Genomic DNA, 15,340 nt, shown 5'->3' on the forward strand with positions numbered 1-15,340 from the left:
AAAATAAAACATGAATCAAAAGTTATTTTCTCCTCTATATATTTTTTTAACTAATCATTTAGGTTTCTATTTTCCCTTGGAAGACACAAATGTTTACACTATACTGCCTATTTCGTACAAGGAACATTTGTCCTACATTAATTAAGGTAAATAATATTGTACATTACGGTATTCTGTATCTTATCCTAATACTCTTGCTAGAAGCATGATGCTGGGCTATTTAAACACAATTCCCATCTAAAATGCATCGTGCAATATTCTTTACGTATTTCCAAACATACACACATTTTGCAAATAAAGATAATCTGAGTAATGTGTTGTTAGTGTGGATTTCTTTTGTCCCACGACGCTTTGTATGGGATTGTTTTTTGTTATTACGGCAGTGACAGATGGTCGGCGGCCTATATAACCAAGCTGCGTTGCTCTCTGGGTAATTACGGTAGGGGACGTCATCCTCCTCCCCCACACCGCAGGCTCTGCATAGCTCTCTTACCGGTGAAAGATTGGTCGGACAGCGCGGGTGCCATTTGGCGCAGATTTGAGCTACAACCGTTAACAAAGGGCGTCCAGTTATATATTTATCGTCGTATCTGTGCTTTTTATTTAATACATCTCACCGTCAAACATTCACAATGAGCTCAATTAACGTTAAAAAGCTGAAAGTGAACGAGCTGAAGGACGAGCTTAAAAAGCGTAATCTTTCGGACAAGGGGCTGAAGGCCGAGCTGATGGACCGCCTGCAGGCCGCGCTGGACGAGGAGGCCCTCGCCTCCCCGCTGGACCAAGAGGCTGCGGCGGACGAGGGCTTCGGCCAGGCCGCCGATCAAGAAGGTATGGGAGAGGAAGAAGAGGGCGATGGCCCGATAGAAGAAAGCATGGAGGCCAACGAGGAGGAGGAGGAAGAAGAAGAAGAAGAGCCGGAAAATGGGGGCGACGGTGATGCCGTTGCCGAGGACGAAGAGATGGGTGAGGGGGAAGAGGACGGGGACGGGGAAGGGGAAGAGGACGACGAAATGGATCCCATGCTCAAGGGAGATGTGGACGACATGGAGAAAATCGACGCAGAGGACGGTGAGCCCGGGGACCAGGCTACTGAGGGTGAGTCGACTGAACTGGTTATGAAAATGTGACTGGCTGGATGGACTGTGGCTGGGTGTCGGTTTTTGCTATAACGTTAGCGCTAATGCTACCGCGGGAGGGAGCCGGCTGGGAATGACCAAATTTGAATGCGTAACCACACAACAGAGCGTCCATGTTGAGCTAACGCTACACAGCGTGACCTCACTAGATTAACGTTAGCAAGCGTTAGCCACAAACCGAAACAATTAGCCCGTTAGCTAATGTAACGTTAGCATCGGTCACCACCTTGATTAGCTAATCGTTTTAGTATCGACAAATATCGATAGTTCAGCCCACAAACGTTAACTTTATTAACAGTAGTTCACAATTGACTGTCGTAAGATACAATTACTAAGTGAAGTGAGCATTAAGATAATAATTTAGCCTAGTCTGGCTTTTCGTTTCGCTTGGTTAGCGTGTTAGCTTGCCAGCTAACGTCATTTTCTTTGTGTCTGTGGTGCAGTGCTAACTAGCTAATCAGCCGGTTAGCTAGTTCAGTGGTTCCCATATTGACGTTTCACTACGAGTGGTGGGGTGTTAATGCGCCAAGATAAACACTTTAATAACATACATTAAAATTATACTTGGTGAAAGCAACATATTTTAAGTGTTAAAGCTTTGCTGCAGTGATTACTGGATGTCCTCCATCTGCTGCTGTGTTCATTAACCTAGCTTAAGATCAGAAAGGACAATTGGGCAGTTCCAAAATAAGACCGATTAAACTCAAATGTCTAATTCTTTGGTAATGACCAGACAGAAGATCTACATTATGCACTGACTGTGTATTTGACTTCTGTGGGGCCGGGAACACTTGAACTAGCTAACTCAAAGCTGTGCGGAAGATGTGGCAGGCGCTGAACTGCTTGACAAGCACGTGGTTAAGATTGTCTGTACGTGGTTTGTATAGAAAGTGTCATCTTGTTGGAATAAACATAGAAAATGTAGGTTTACAATGATTAGCCACCTAGGTAATTGGGGGCCAGATATGGGGGAGGGGGGTCAGTTAAGGTCTATGTAGGTTTTCCCATTTCCTTGCATGATGCATTTTTCCCAGACCACAGTAGACTTGTCCTCTTAATGAAATAGACTTAAATCTGAATCTTATTTAAAACAGAATATTCTAAGCCCTTTTTATTGCAGGGTTAATGTCCCTCTACTTTGCAGAGACTCATTTTTTCCAGCCCCAGCAAACACTGTTCACAATGTTCATTTGGACCAGCTTGCATTGTAATTACTATCTGGTCATTAGGGCTGTTAACAATTTATGCAGTATATGATATGTGTTGTTCAAGTGTAATCATGAGGTGTTACCTCCCAGTTAACTTAATATTGATGATTATGGTCGACAATATGTAACTAATGAACGGGCTTTGTGGGCCAGAACCCCACTGCCAGTCCGACCTCTCTCACACAAAAAGGAGCACCTCATTCTATATCTTTGTTCTATTTTCAAAGGGGATGCGGACAAAGACACGAATGCTGATCAGAAGAATAAGAAGGGTGTTAAGAGACGCCGGGAGGAACATGGAAGGGGCTACTTTGAATTTATTGAAGAGAACAAATACAGCTGGTAAGGATGGGACAGAGCAAAAATGGCCTTCAGCATCCCTGAAGCGCCATCCATAGCTTTGTTAAACTGTATTGGCTTTAAGTGCCAATGCACATATAACTAGCAAGAGGAATACCCTCATTTTCAAGTATTCTATTTATTAATAACCTTACTTTCACACATGTTTTGAGGGTCATCTCTGACTACTTAAAGAGCCTTACCTTTTACAGTGCCCGCTCACATTTGTGTCTTTAATGAACTGCATTCTGTAGCAGAAGTGCAACTATCAAGTCTCTATGAATTTTCACATCTGTTCCTCATGCCACTTATTGTTTTGGAAAGCCCATTGTGTCCTCAAGGTGAAACAAGGCTGCTCAAAGAACAAACCCAGAGGAAAGTAGCAGATGTGCACTTTTGAATGAAGGGAGGGAGGGAGGGAGGGTGAGAAGGTGAGAAGGAATAGCTGAGAGGCGCAGGAGGAAGGGTCCACTGCTGCAGGGTAGCACACATAGATGTAGCAAAATTCCCAAAGTGTTTGGAACGTCCACAGAGGAGCTCGCTATTGACCGTCCATCGTTTTTCCCTCGCAATGGTCTTTAAAAAATATATATATATATTTTCTATTCTTTTGTTTGGTTGTATGACGTCAAAATGCTATTTCTGTCTCATGTGTCATGTCTTGTGTGTATGTTCTCATGGTGTGAGTGTGGATGTGTTTGCAAGGCTCTTTTCTACCCTTGCGCAGGTGGCATCACGCATGGTGTGCATGGGTGTTTGAATGTACGTGTGCATACGTGTACCTACTTATGGTCAGTGTTTTATTTTCATTGCGCTGTTGAGACACTAAGGAATTAAGTGGCAGAAAAAGGAAATCGCTTTTTTTATTATTCACCCAACATTTTTTTTACTATACGTTTTGGGAAAAGTCGGACATTTTGTGGATTTTTGGGGCACCAGAATTGTTGACACATGATAGTTCTGCTGCCCTTTTTGGGTGCCTCCTCCCCCCTATAATCGAACAGCCAATTTTATTTTAATTTTTTTGCAAGCGACCATTCGTTTCCAATTTTGACAGTTATTCCTTCGTTTCCCATTATAATATTTTCCCCAACAATAGAGCTTAAAATCTACCCAATGTTAAACCAGTCGCCCCTGGGCAGCCACAGGCCTGTAGAGCAGCATCTGGAGATGTTAATACTGCTGAGAATGGGATGTTTAACCCCAATCTTCCTAAAGAATAACCCTACTCCACTGGACTTGGATCCTTGCTTCAGGTTGAACAATGCTTAAGCATCCTTGGAATGTTTGCCTTCTTCACAACATTTTTGAGTAGTTTCTTAAACTTCCCCAATAAGAGATTTTAGGTACCTAATCTCAAGCCTACAGAGTTGGTAAGTTGCTGTAGCTTCCAGTACACTGTGATTGCTCATGTCAAGCAGCCAAGCATGGTGACAACTTGTACTGCATAGTTACAGTTACACAGAACAGTGAGTTAGTCATGACCTTTTCATTTAGAATTCCACACATGGGAAGTTAAATATAACTCAACCCGCCATCACTTTTGACTGCCCCATAGCAGTCCTGGAGATCATAAACACACTGGTCTCAAAGGGGGAGAGGTCTGCTTTGATTTGATCACTTTCACCAATGGATAGCATGTTAAGGCTAGCGGAGGTGCTTTCTTTTCTGTGTATCTCTCACGTTTTAGATTTCGCTGGATACTGCAAGGTAAGTGTTGTCTGCCACGGCCCACAATACAGATAACTTTTGTTTGGAGGCCCGCTTGCCCAATTTACTGTCTCTATTTTGTATTGTTTCCCCTAGTTGTCTTTCCACTTCTTTCCCTAAATATTTTTCAGAAAGTGGTACCCAAAGCATCTATATGTACGATGCGGTTGCATTGACAATTGGTATCTCTTTTCAGGGCCTCATTTAAGTCTCCTGTGCCCCCTCTGGAGGAAGAAGATGAGGAGTTTGATGACACAAAAGTCTGCCTGGATGCCTGTAAGTGATTTTGATGTGAAATAACTTTTTTTTTTTAAAAGGATTTAAAATTGTAATGGTAGGAAGACATAAATGACAGCTAGCTAGAACATTAACCACACATTGTTTATGAGAGACCTTTCTGGATGGATACAGATATCGATGACTTTTTTTTGTGTGCTCTAGACAACTGCGACCTGCACTTTAAGGTGTCACGGGACCGTTACAGTGCCTCATCTCTCACAATGGAGAGTTTTGCTTACCTGTGGTCCGGCGGCAAGGCCACCTACGGCGTGAACAAAGGCAAAGCCTGCTTTGAGATGAAGGTACGTTCACGATGTTGACTTGTGGTGCAAGTTGCACTGCACTTTAATTTTTTTATTATATAGCTAAACTTTAAAGAGCGTCTACAAACAAGGAGTAAAATGGTCCAATTAGTGTAGTGGAAATGACCCCTGATATCTCATTCACATGTTTTGCTTCATGTTAACAGATTACAGAGAAAATTCCTGTGAAGCACATTTCCAGCAAGAACATGGAGATTCATGACGTGCAGGTCGGCTGGTCCCTGTCTACTGGCACCCTGCTCCTTGGTCAGTGTCTTTATGTATGCTTTAGCTCTACAGGCGTCTGTATATTACACTGGCCGTGTCATTCAGGCATTCAGTTTCAGTGGAATGAAGCATTGAGTCCAGCTGGAACTTTCCGTTTACACTTGGCAACATTTGTTCCACTCCTCGCCAGAATACTTTCTACTTGGTCACATAACACACGCTGTGTACTGAAAATGTTTGCGCCTTTATGTCTATAATGACCTAAACACTATGGGATATCTTTATCTCTTTGATAAACAAAATGGTGACCCAGCCATTTGCTATGATTCATTCATGCAGAATTCTGAATCTGCTCCAAATACTGTATGTTTTTGAATGGTCTTAACAATGCTTTGCTTTAATTGGGCGTCTGCACAAAAGTGAGCCATGTCTACAAACATGTAACACAAACTGTACCAGTTTTGTTTTTGCATGAAGGTCAGCCAAATAAGATGACAGTAAAAACTGAGGCTGCTCTGATCCTATAGGAAAGACACTCTGTCCCAAGAGGTCCCTCTAGTGGTTCATAAGTAGCATGACACATTGACATAAAATGGTTCCAGCTCTGGCTTTACTGAGACATGATGTGTTAAAATGTTTTTTTGGTCAATTAATGTGTTCTCCAATTAATGTTTAGGTGAGGAGGAACATTCTTATGCATACTCTGGAAAAGGCAAGAAGACCACCAACTGCGTGACTGAGGACTTTGGAGAAACCTATGAGGAGAATGATGTCATCTGCTGCCTTATTGTAAGACATAAATGCTGCTTATATTTATCGGTTCATTAAAGTAAATGAAAACAAAGCCAAAGTAGACTTACAATGGGTCAGAAGCTTACAGGATAGTTCTCTATAGAATAAGTTAACTACACATTGTTCCCTTGTTTAATGTATATCAGAAATGACAGGAACCTCATCGGATATTTTTATCAATGTCGATGAAAGAATTCACACATGACAAACTGCCGCCTGTCTTTGGTTTCTTTGTGCAGGACTTTGAGGGCGAGGAGGTGGTGTTGTCCTTCTCCAAGAATGGCGGGGAGCCGGCCATCGCTTTCCAGGTCAGCAAGGACTCTCTGAACAGCCAGGCCCTCTTCCCTCACATCATCTGCCACAATTGTGCTGTAGAGTTCAACTTCGGCCAGATGGAGACTCCATACTTCCCTCAGCCCCAGGGCTACACTTTCCTGCAGCAGATCCCCGTGAGTGACAGAGTCCGGGGGCTCAAGGGGCCACAGACCAAGGCTGACTGCGAGGTAAGCATAGTAATGTGTAGATATTCTTTTAGTTGTGCAGTTAAATGTGTCCATTGATATTCCTTATATGCAGTGTGTTTTTAAAGTACTTTTTTTTGGGGGATCATAATTTTGTCCTTGCTTTTAATCATATGTAGATCATAGTGATGGTTGGCCTGCCTGGCTCAGGGAAGACTACATGGGTGAAGAACCATGTCCAGGAGAACCCTGGGAAATACTACATCCTAGGCAGTGACACCATTGTGGACAAGATGATGGTCAGTACTGATACAGCTGTGTGGTTTAGTCTTACTATTCTGTTTTTTTCTTTTATTTTTCTTGTTTAATGTCATGTCTTCATTCCATTACTCAATACAGATCAACAGCCTGAAACGCCAGTCAAAGGATATCACAAAGCTAACTGCCATTTCCCAGCGAGCACCACTTTTCTTGGGAAAGTTTATTGAGATTGCTGCCCGCAAGAAGAGGAACTACATCCTGGATCATGTAAGGGGCTGGCACTGAATTTGATTAGTGTTTATCACAATTATATGGCTATGTATACAAAGTTATTTTATTGTATGCTTTGTGTAATGGTAGAAAGAGTTCCTTTAACATCATGCGCTATAAATCAGAGCATAATTGAGCCTCTTTCTCCTCTCCCCCAGACTAACCTGTCTGCCCCAGGCCAGAAGAGGAAGATGTGCTTGTTTGCAGGTTTCCAGCGCAAGGCAGTGGTAGTCTGCCCCTCTGACGACGACTACAAGCAGAGAGTCCAGCAGAAGGTTGAGAGTGATGGCAAAGAAGTGCCTGAGCACGCTGTCCTCAAAATGAAAGGTAAAAAAAGAAAATGCTTGGACCATGAAGTACCTCTACTGGGTCTCTTTCTGTCAGATTCAGTCTTTTTCTTATTCCATCCTCTGGCATCATGTTCTGTTTTTTTCCCTTCTGTTACAGGTTTCTACTCTCTGCCGGAAGAGGGGGAGAGCTTTAATGAGGTCATCTATGGTGAGCTGCAGAAAGAGGAAGCTGCCAAGCTGCTGGAACAGTACAAAGAGGAAAGCAAGACCGCTCTGCCAGCTGAGAAGAAACCCAACCAGGGAAGCACAACGCCAAAGAGAGGCGGTGGCCTACGTGGTGGTGGCCGGGGTGGCAAGAACCAGTTTGGCCGCGGCGGCGGACCTGGACAGAGAGGAGGCGGCCGTGGCGGCTTCCAGAACAGAGGCAACTTCAGAGGAGGTATGATTGATGTATTTAATACCATTTTAGAAGATAATTTTTCTTTTGTGGATCATTATGGAAACCCATTGATCCCAACCTGTACTTCTTCTGATCTTTCTGCAGCTCCTGGTCCTCGCGGTGGCTACAACCGTCCACCTCGCGGCTTCCTGCCTCCCCCAGCGTTCAGAGGAGGATTCCATAACCGTGGAAACTTCAACCGGGGTGGCGGCCCCATTCCCAGCCTGGGTGGATCACCCAGGGGTGGCCCAATGAGGGGTAACATGGGACCGAGAGGGGGACCCATGAACAGAGGCGGCCCAATGCACAGAGGAAACATGAACAGAGGAGGCGGAGGCAACATGAGTCGTGGTGGTAACAGGGGACATCCTGGCCAGGTGGGTTTGATCATAGCACTAGTGCCTGTTCGTTTTTTTTACCCGTGTGTGAGATAATACGGTTTTTGACCTTTTTTTAGTTTTCAGTAAATGTGTCTGCCCTAGCTCCTCAAATGGCTGAAGCCTTGATATTGAATATGTTGATCCATAGTCAAGTTTGTGGTCTGCTGTATGGTGATAATTTTCCTGCCTTTCTCTAGTTTCATCAAAGAGGTGGTAACCGTGGCAACTTTGGCAACAAGAATGGCAACTTCGGTAACAACAGGAACAGCGGCAACTTTGGTGGCAACAGGAACGGCATGGACAAGGCCCAAGCCTTCAACCAGAGCTGGCAGCAAGGGGTCAGTATTTCTGCGGTTGAAGGTTGCACCACTCACATTAACTACAGAAAGCCAAAATCTATCTTGTATATGAAACTATACAGGCCGAGTGAAGATTTCAGTCATTAGTATGTGTGTAAATAGCTGAAAAGTGACTTAGCCCGGTGTTTTTTTTTTTTTTTTTTTCAAGAGCAATTGTTTCATTGCTATCCTTGTTTTTTGCTTCTTTTTTTTTTTAAATGTGTTTAATATTCTGATAAATCCTGTCTCTCGACCAAGATATGAAAATTCCATTACAATTATTAAAGGGCAAAACCTTTCCATCAGAGCAGTTTTGGATGTAAAATCCCCCTTTTTTTCCCACATCAGATTGTTTCCTATTTTATCTCTGCTAAAGTTCAAGAAGCTTGTATACAGGGACTTTCTATGGTCAGTGTTTTCCAATATCCACTCTGATCTTGGAGCATCCTTGCATGTACAAATGAGGAACACTCTTCCAACCAGTCCCTGTAACTGTAGCCAGACCAGAGCAATAAAATGTTTAATGCTGTGCCAATCTTTCTGTCCTGTGCAGTTCTGGAACCAGAAGCCGTGGAGCCAGCAGTATCAGCCTGGATATTACTAAAACACTTGTTCTAACGGACTGGTGGCCGACACTGAGACCCACCGCTAGCCACGGAACATCCCTCCACCCCGCTTTTTGATTTCTTTTCCTAGAACCCACTTTTTAATCTAAACCCCACCAACTGAAGACTAAAGTGATAATGGAGCAACAACATTCCACACCAGAGAGGAGACCAGACAACCTGAGTGTAATTGAAGCTTTATATACACACATGTACAACGTGGGTTCAGTCTCATCCAATCATCTGCTTATTTCTTTTGTTGTATATTTCATTGTTTGTTTTTTTTTTCACCAATTTTAAATGACGTGCTTTTAAAAAAGTCTCATGTTTGTAATATCAGGAACTAGAAACATTTTGCCAGCCTGGCAGATGTTAAGAAAGTTTTTTTTTTTTTTTTTTTCAGGGTTGTGCATTTTATCTGTGCTGTGATTTTTTGTTTTGCTTTTTTTATTACAAATTGTAAATATCTTTTCTCTTTTTTTGGTGTAGTTTGTATGCGAAGTTTAAGAAAGTAATGATGGAAAGGAACCTTGGCTTATTAGCAAAAAGCATGGTAGGCGATTATATTGTTAGACTGTACATGTCAATATAGTCCACTGTCAAACCGTTAAACTGAAGCAACAAATGAATTATAGCAAGTTTTTGTCTTTTGTTCCCAGTATCAAACCTGTAACCCAAACTCCATAGACCTACAATAAACAACTCGTTTGCTTTTTTACATTCTTCCTGGCTTATGACTTTTGATTCGGTTCAAAGGTGTGTAAAAGACCTTTGAATGGGCGATGTCCTAGTTTGCTACTTCAAACAGTAAGGACATCAGCCCCACTACAGGCCCCAGTTTACACCTCATTAGTAAAGTATTTGATATGTCATCTCGAATCCTTTTAGATATTCTAATGTGCATTACTTTGAAAGTATTTTGGCCAAGCCATTTCAAGGATACAAGTAAGCCATTTTTTAGTACTACATTATGCCTTTTTTAATTCATTTGTTTTTCAATAAGTCTTTAATTTATTTTGAAAAATTAGGGAACTGACTACACTTGAATCTCAGGAGGAAGTGTGGTTCCTAGATTGTCTTTTATCAACGGTTCCTTTAGTGCAGTAGACTTCTGAAAAACAGCACTGATCAGACAAATTACAAACTAGAACAGTTTTTAAATTTATATTGACACCACTGTTTGACTTTTGAACAAATTTCTGATGCTGGTTCAGCACAAAGGTGATTGAAAGCAGGCAGGGTTAACTCATTTTCACCAGCAAACCTAAAGGGCTACACAGCATCACAACACATTAACACTACCAACAGTTCGTGAAGACCTCCAAAAGGAAAAGGAGCAGAGAGGAACGTTTTTGTCAACTTTAAAAGGCGTTTTATTACGTTGTTTGGAAGCACTCTGGAGTTCATGTTGGTGACTGTGTGGCCCGGCAATAATGGCAGCTCCTCATCCAACTGCTCCATAATGTGTCCCACCGCATTGTGCTGGCAGAGGACACCAAGCTTGTGTTTCAACAGTAGAACATCCAGAGCTGGAAAAATAAACCGTTGCGTTAGATCAGATGAAATGTGGTCGTGTGTGTCCATTGCTTTTATTTCTATTCCTACCTGTGTTGATATTTCAGAAACGTGTAAATACTCTCACCACTATTTCAACCATGCACGAATGTCCATGAATTAATTGACTTCGAGTAATAACTGTATTGTGATTTAAGAAAGTGTTAGTTTGCCCAAGTACTGCTGTGTGATGAATTGTCGACTATATTTAAATGTCCGGAGAGTTTGTGCCCTCCTGTTTTATTGTACTGGATAAATCTAGCAGAATGCAAGCTTTGAGTTTACAGTATAATCTATAATACAACAGACGCTATATTTTTATCGCTTTACGTTGCAGGTTGTATATCAGGTCTTTTATGATTAAACCAACAATGCAAAAGCTTTGAGACTTTTTGAGATTTGTTGTCTTTTATATCTGACAGTTTTTTGATATTTGTGTTTAGAAATTTGGGATTGTATTTTCTTTTTCAATTTGTCTCAACTCTATTAAAGTTAAAGAAGCTGGTATAAAGTGACTGGTTTGTTTCAGTGTGTATAATAAGTGTTCGCCTCTCAAACGTTTTCAGCTTTTATTGTCTCAACAACATTGAATCAGAGATTTAATGTGACTTTTAACAAAAAGATCATTTAATGGGGTTTTTAAGCGAAAGCAGAGCTCTACCAAGTAATTACAAATAATAACATTACATTATGAGATGCAGTTTTGACATTACAGCCTTAAATCAGTTAAAATCTAATTCTCAGTTGGATTGTCGACTTACTCATGACATTAAAGGTCCCCACCAGACATTATGTGTTAAGACATATATACAAATAGTATGCTTGTGACGGTAATGTGTGATTTTTTTTTTTCTATTACTGTGAAGCATTTACCCCAAAAAACAAAAACTCCTGAGCTTCTTGCACCGAGTACCAGCGCTGTGCTTCGTCAGGGTGCTGACTTCAGAATCTCCCAGTGTATTCTGGGAAACTGTAGCTGAGATATGTGAGTTTTTAGCCATGCCAGCAGCAATAGCGGCTTCCAGGGGAGGACATTTGAATCTGTCGGTCTGTCACTTTGGTCCAGACGGAGTATTTCAACGATTATTGGATGGATTAGGATGAGGTTGTGCCCCTAGAGGATCAATGTTACTGACTTTGGTGATGAACTGTAATAACTTCTACATAGAGTGATGATTTATGACTTATGACCGATTTCAGCCTCAGCTGCACATTGTGTTTAGTGCTAATTAGCAAATGTTGCTAACGCAGTAAACTGAGTTACAGCTGTGTCTTTCCATTTCGTAATGAGTGATTGAACTGATCTTCAGTGACTTGGAAATGTCCTTTCAGCCATATTCCAATTTTGCCTTTTTAATCATCTTTTTTCCTTTTTTTTGGAGTGTTAATTCGTCTTTATATGGTAGGGTTTGCCTCAATACTGACTTACCAAAAGCCATCCAGATACAGGTGTATTCATACTACAGAAACAGGTGTGAAACAGGTGTATTCAATTATAGATAGAGGTGTATTTATATTACAGTTGATTTCCATTTAATTATCTATATGACTTCTAAAGCCAGTTGGCTGCAGCACTAGTGATTTGGCCTTTTTAAAGGAGATGAATATGCAAATGTGTTTTTGTATTTAGTATTTGTAATTAATTTATAATTCATTTAGATCACTTTGCAGGGATCTGTTGTGAATTTAAAGGAGTTTTTTTCCGTTCATCTCTGTCAAGAAAGACAATTAAATCTACTTTAATGTTGTAAAATAACATACTTTTTACTCAGTTTCTTTTGGAGGAGTAGTAGATTAGTATTAACTTCATTCTTTACAGCTCCACTTGTGTTTCTTATCCCTCACGCCTCTTGGTGTTGCTGGAGGTGTATGTTGGGAATCCACTTCCCTCCCAGACAGACAGCTGCTTGTCTTCGGCAGGGCAGCGTGTTTACCTCCATCAGCAGCATATTATTGAATGACAAGACCCCCCACTCAGGCAGCAAACAGTGCATTAGGTATTGGCCCTGATTACCAATGTTTGGCCCGGTCTAAGTCTGATGTAAACACATTTTAGCTTAATGTGAATTGACTTCATGTTTCTCTGTATGTGGCCCTGTAGCTCCTTCCCACTGTAAATAAAGCATTACAAGGGGGTTATTGTCAATGACAGGGTCCCCTCGGTGTTACAAACGTTATAAGTCATTAGGCAAATTATTTGCTCTGCTCTACAATTTCCTATAAGTGTAAATAAAGAGGTGAATAAAGAGGCAGCTGTATGTGACTGCATGTGAATGTGATCATGAATGTGAATGGGGGGGCCAGACAGCCACGCTCGACAGCAGGAGGAAGAGGAAGAACTCTTAAGTGAAACAAAATATTTTATTTTCCAAACATAGACTCATCCATATTATGTACAGCTTGAAAATATAACACATGAGACAGAAGTTGAATGACTGCCGCAGATTCAACACAACTCACACAAATTCGAATAAAAAAAGATATAAAAATTTACAAAATATATAAAAGTGCTTGTGGAAGGAGACGGAGCTTAATGGCAGCCGGGCTGCCTGTTGTGTGTGAAACTCCCAATAAAATGTCCATTTAAATAGAAAGTACTAGACGTGTTGTTTAAAACCATTAAATACATCAACACCCCAATGAAAAAACACCATAATACTCCTACACTTCCCAGCAGTCTGTGATTATAGGATTACTACAGCTGTTTTCCATGACTTCATACTATGGACACATTGTCCATCGTGCAGGCACACCTCTCTACGATCATATTGGGGAATTCAGCAACTTCTATCTCGGTGTAGTCCCCCTTCTTCACCAGGTACATGATGGGTAACGGGGCGCTCTCAGACACTGAGCACCGCCTTTCTCCATAGCCGTAGTTTCGCTTGGGCTGCTTGCAGCCTCCGGTGCACCTGAAGGCCTGGTAGCCTGCTGGCTCGATGATCCAGTACTGCGTCCATGTGAGGGCACGGAAGTTGATGAAGTACTTTTCCCTGCAGCAGGTGTCTTTGTTTTGGTTGACGTCACAGTCGCCACGAGAACTAAGGAAGAAAGAATAAAAATAAGTTAGATGGCTGCTGCACAGTGAGGCCCATGAGGCCCAGAATCTCTTAGCTACACCCCTGCTGGCCATAATTATCCAGCTATGATGTGTATTCTTTTTTAGAGGATGAATCTACATACATATGCCCAATTGAATCTGTTTATAAGTAATAACTGTAAGTACAAAGAGTCAGAACTATTAAACACTAATATGTTAAAGAAACTAGATGTGCTATATGGCAATACTCTGCTGCTACCTTTCTCCAGACTGAGAATGAGTAAACTGACGCCCCAGTGTCACACTACTACAAATCTACTAATGAATTCAAATGGTGACAGGTAAGAAGAGTAAAAAAAAAATAGGATATGGGCTACTTTTCACACTGATACAATAGCCTGTATATCAAAAGTTCGCGCCCTTACCCGTATTCTTCAAGGTTGAGTGTGTAGAGGATGAGCTCGGGCTTTCCCAAGGTGTTGTCCGTCTGCTCCTGGGTGGTAAAGCGCACACTCTTGGCCATCTCTGCCGCGTAGCTGCCAGGTCTCTCGCCCTCGATCCACACCTCCAGGTGCATAGGTGTCTTCTGCTGGGTCTTGGACCAATAGTGCACCGCCTGGGTCACATCAAAGCTCTTCCAGCCGGTCTCGTGAATGGGGATCAACCTGTGAGCACGAGATAAGGGCGATTAATTAAAATGAGATCAAAAAGAATATGTCCGGGAGGAGGAATGCAATTGAATTACTATTAAGATAAGGCTGATGAGGCTCTGCATTGAATATATTTTCCCTTACCGTGAATCTACCAGCGATGTGCGGTTGGATCCGTTTGGCAGCACCTCCACCCAGTAGATGCTGACCCGGGCGTTGTTGACGGGCCGGTGGTTCTTCCTCTCCACCGCGAAGCGTTTGTGGTAGGAGACCCGCTGGTAGAGCTTCAGCTCCGCCATGGTCACCTCGCTGTTGTCCGGGATCCTCGCCTCCATGTCGAACACCATGCGATGCCGAGTGGTGTCAGAATACACATACTCCCCAGAAATATCTAAAGCACAAAGCATCACAGGCATTTTAGGGGATTGTTTCTCTCACACAGCTTTTGTAAAGGCAATTAGGTGCGTAAAATAGTCTTTGCGCGCCGAGTGTCACATTTACGCACGGAAATAACTGTTTACTTCAGCTGGCATCTATGTCAGTGCTATTTACATATGAATTCCTACAAATTACATGTTATATATTTGAAATATAAGAAAGGACCTCACCTGCATTACCAGGGATTCCCCTGAGGATGCCCGCCAGGCTGGGAAGAGATCGTCGTCTCCTGCTGTGGTGCATCTTCAGCATGGATAAATATTTGTTTCTGATATGCGCCGGAATAACCAGATTCTCCAGATCCCTCTTATGGATCTTAGGGACTTCATCCAAGCCGAGTTTCTGCAGCAGCGCGTCCTTCATATCCTGATGCGTAAAAGCCTCGGCGAGACCGAAGAGAGCGGCGCACAGGACACAAGCGCGGAGGAAATCCATGAGTAAAAAAAATTGAGTGTGACAAACAGCAGCACGGTAGCACAAGTCACCCAGAGATAGACAGTGTCCCTCTGACACTCCTCTGGCCCCTTATATTGCCGCGGCCCTCCCAGTCGTTCGCACTTTGTCAATGGGGGCAGGGACCCTTATCAGAACAAAGGTGCGACAATACAGCCCCATCC

The 15,340-nt window shown here is 42.3% G+C and overlaps 2 protein-coding genes across 2 annotated transcripts; one reads left to right on the forward strand and one right to left on the reverse strand.

Moving 5' to 3' along the window:
* Positions 1–462: 462 nt before the first annotated feature.
* hnrnpub (heterogeneous nuclear ribonucleoprotein Ub) lies at positions 463–9,764 on the forward strand. Its single transcript, XM_051408291.1, has 14 exons — positions 463–1,098; positions 2,575–2,689; positions 4,593–4,672; positions 4,838–4,977; positions 5,145–5,244; positions 5,882–5,994; positions 6,237–6,500; positions 6,638–6,757; positions 6,858–6,986; positions 7,148–7,316; positions 7,437–7,718; positions 7,824–8,095; positions 8,296–8,436; positions 8,990–9,764. The coding sequence occupies exons 1-14, from the start codon at positions 633–635 to the stop codon at positions 9,038–9,040; spliced, it is 2,442 nt and encodes an 813-aa protein (XP_051264251.1). The 5' UTR covers positions 463–632; the 3' UTR covers positions 9,041–9,764.
* A 3,173-nt stretch (positions 9,765–12,937) lies between these two features.
* Positions 12,938–15,197, reverse strand: lft1 (lefty1). Its single transcript, XM_051408715.1, has 4 exons — positions 14,894–15,197; positions 14,430–14,676; positions 14,061–14,300; positions 12,938–13,636 (listed from the first exon to the last, which is right to left on the reverse strand). Exons 1-4 carry the CDS (start codon positions 15,156–15,158, stop codon positions 13,312–13,314), a joined length of 1,077 nt encoding a protein of 358 aa, XP_051264675.1. The 5' UTR covers positions 15,159–15,197; the 3' UTR covers positions 12,938–13,311.
* Positions 15,198–15,340: the final 143 nt, after the last annotated feature.

The sequence above is a fragment of the Dicentrarchus labrax genome, unplaced genomic scaffold (assembly GCF_905237075.1).
Source record: "Dicentrarchus labrax unplaced genomic scaffold, dlabrax2021, whole genome shotgun sequence".
NCBI lineage: Eukaryota > Metazoa > Chordata > Actinopteri > Moronidae > Dicentrarchus > Dicentrarchus labrax.

Coding starts and splice junctions, on each gene's coding strand:
- hnrnpub (XM_051408291.1), top strand. CDS start 633: ATGAGCTCAATTAACGTTAAAAAGCTGAAAGTGAACGAGCTGAAGGAC. Junction 2,690..4,592: donor GAAGAGAACAAATACAGCTG/GTAAGGATGGGA, acceptor ATCTCTTTTCAG/GGCCTCATTTAAGTCTCCTG. Junction 4,673..4,837: donor AAAAGTCTGCCTGGATGCCT/GTAAGTGATTTT, acceptor TGTGTGCTCTAG/ACAACTGCGACCTGCACTTT.
- lft1 (XM_051408715.1), bottom strand. CDS start 15,158: ATGGATTTCCTCCGCGCTTGTGTCCTGTGCGCCGCTCTCTTCGGTCTC. Junction 14,677..14,893: donor GGGAATCCCTGGTAATGCAG/GTGAGGTCCTTT, acceptor TTTGTGCTTTAG/ATATTTCTGGGGAGTATGTG. Junction 14,301..14,429: donor ACATCGCTGGTAGATTCACG/GTAAGGGAAAAT, acceptor TCGTGCTCACAG/GTTGATCCCCATTCACGAGA.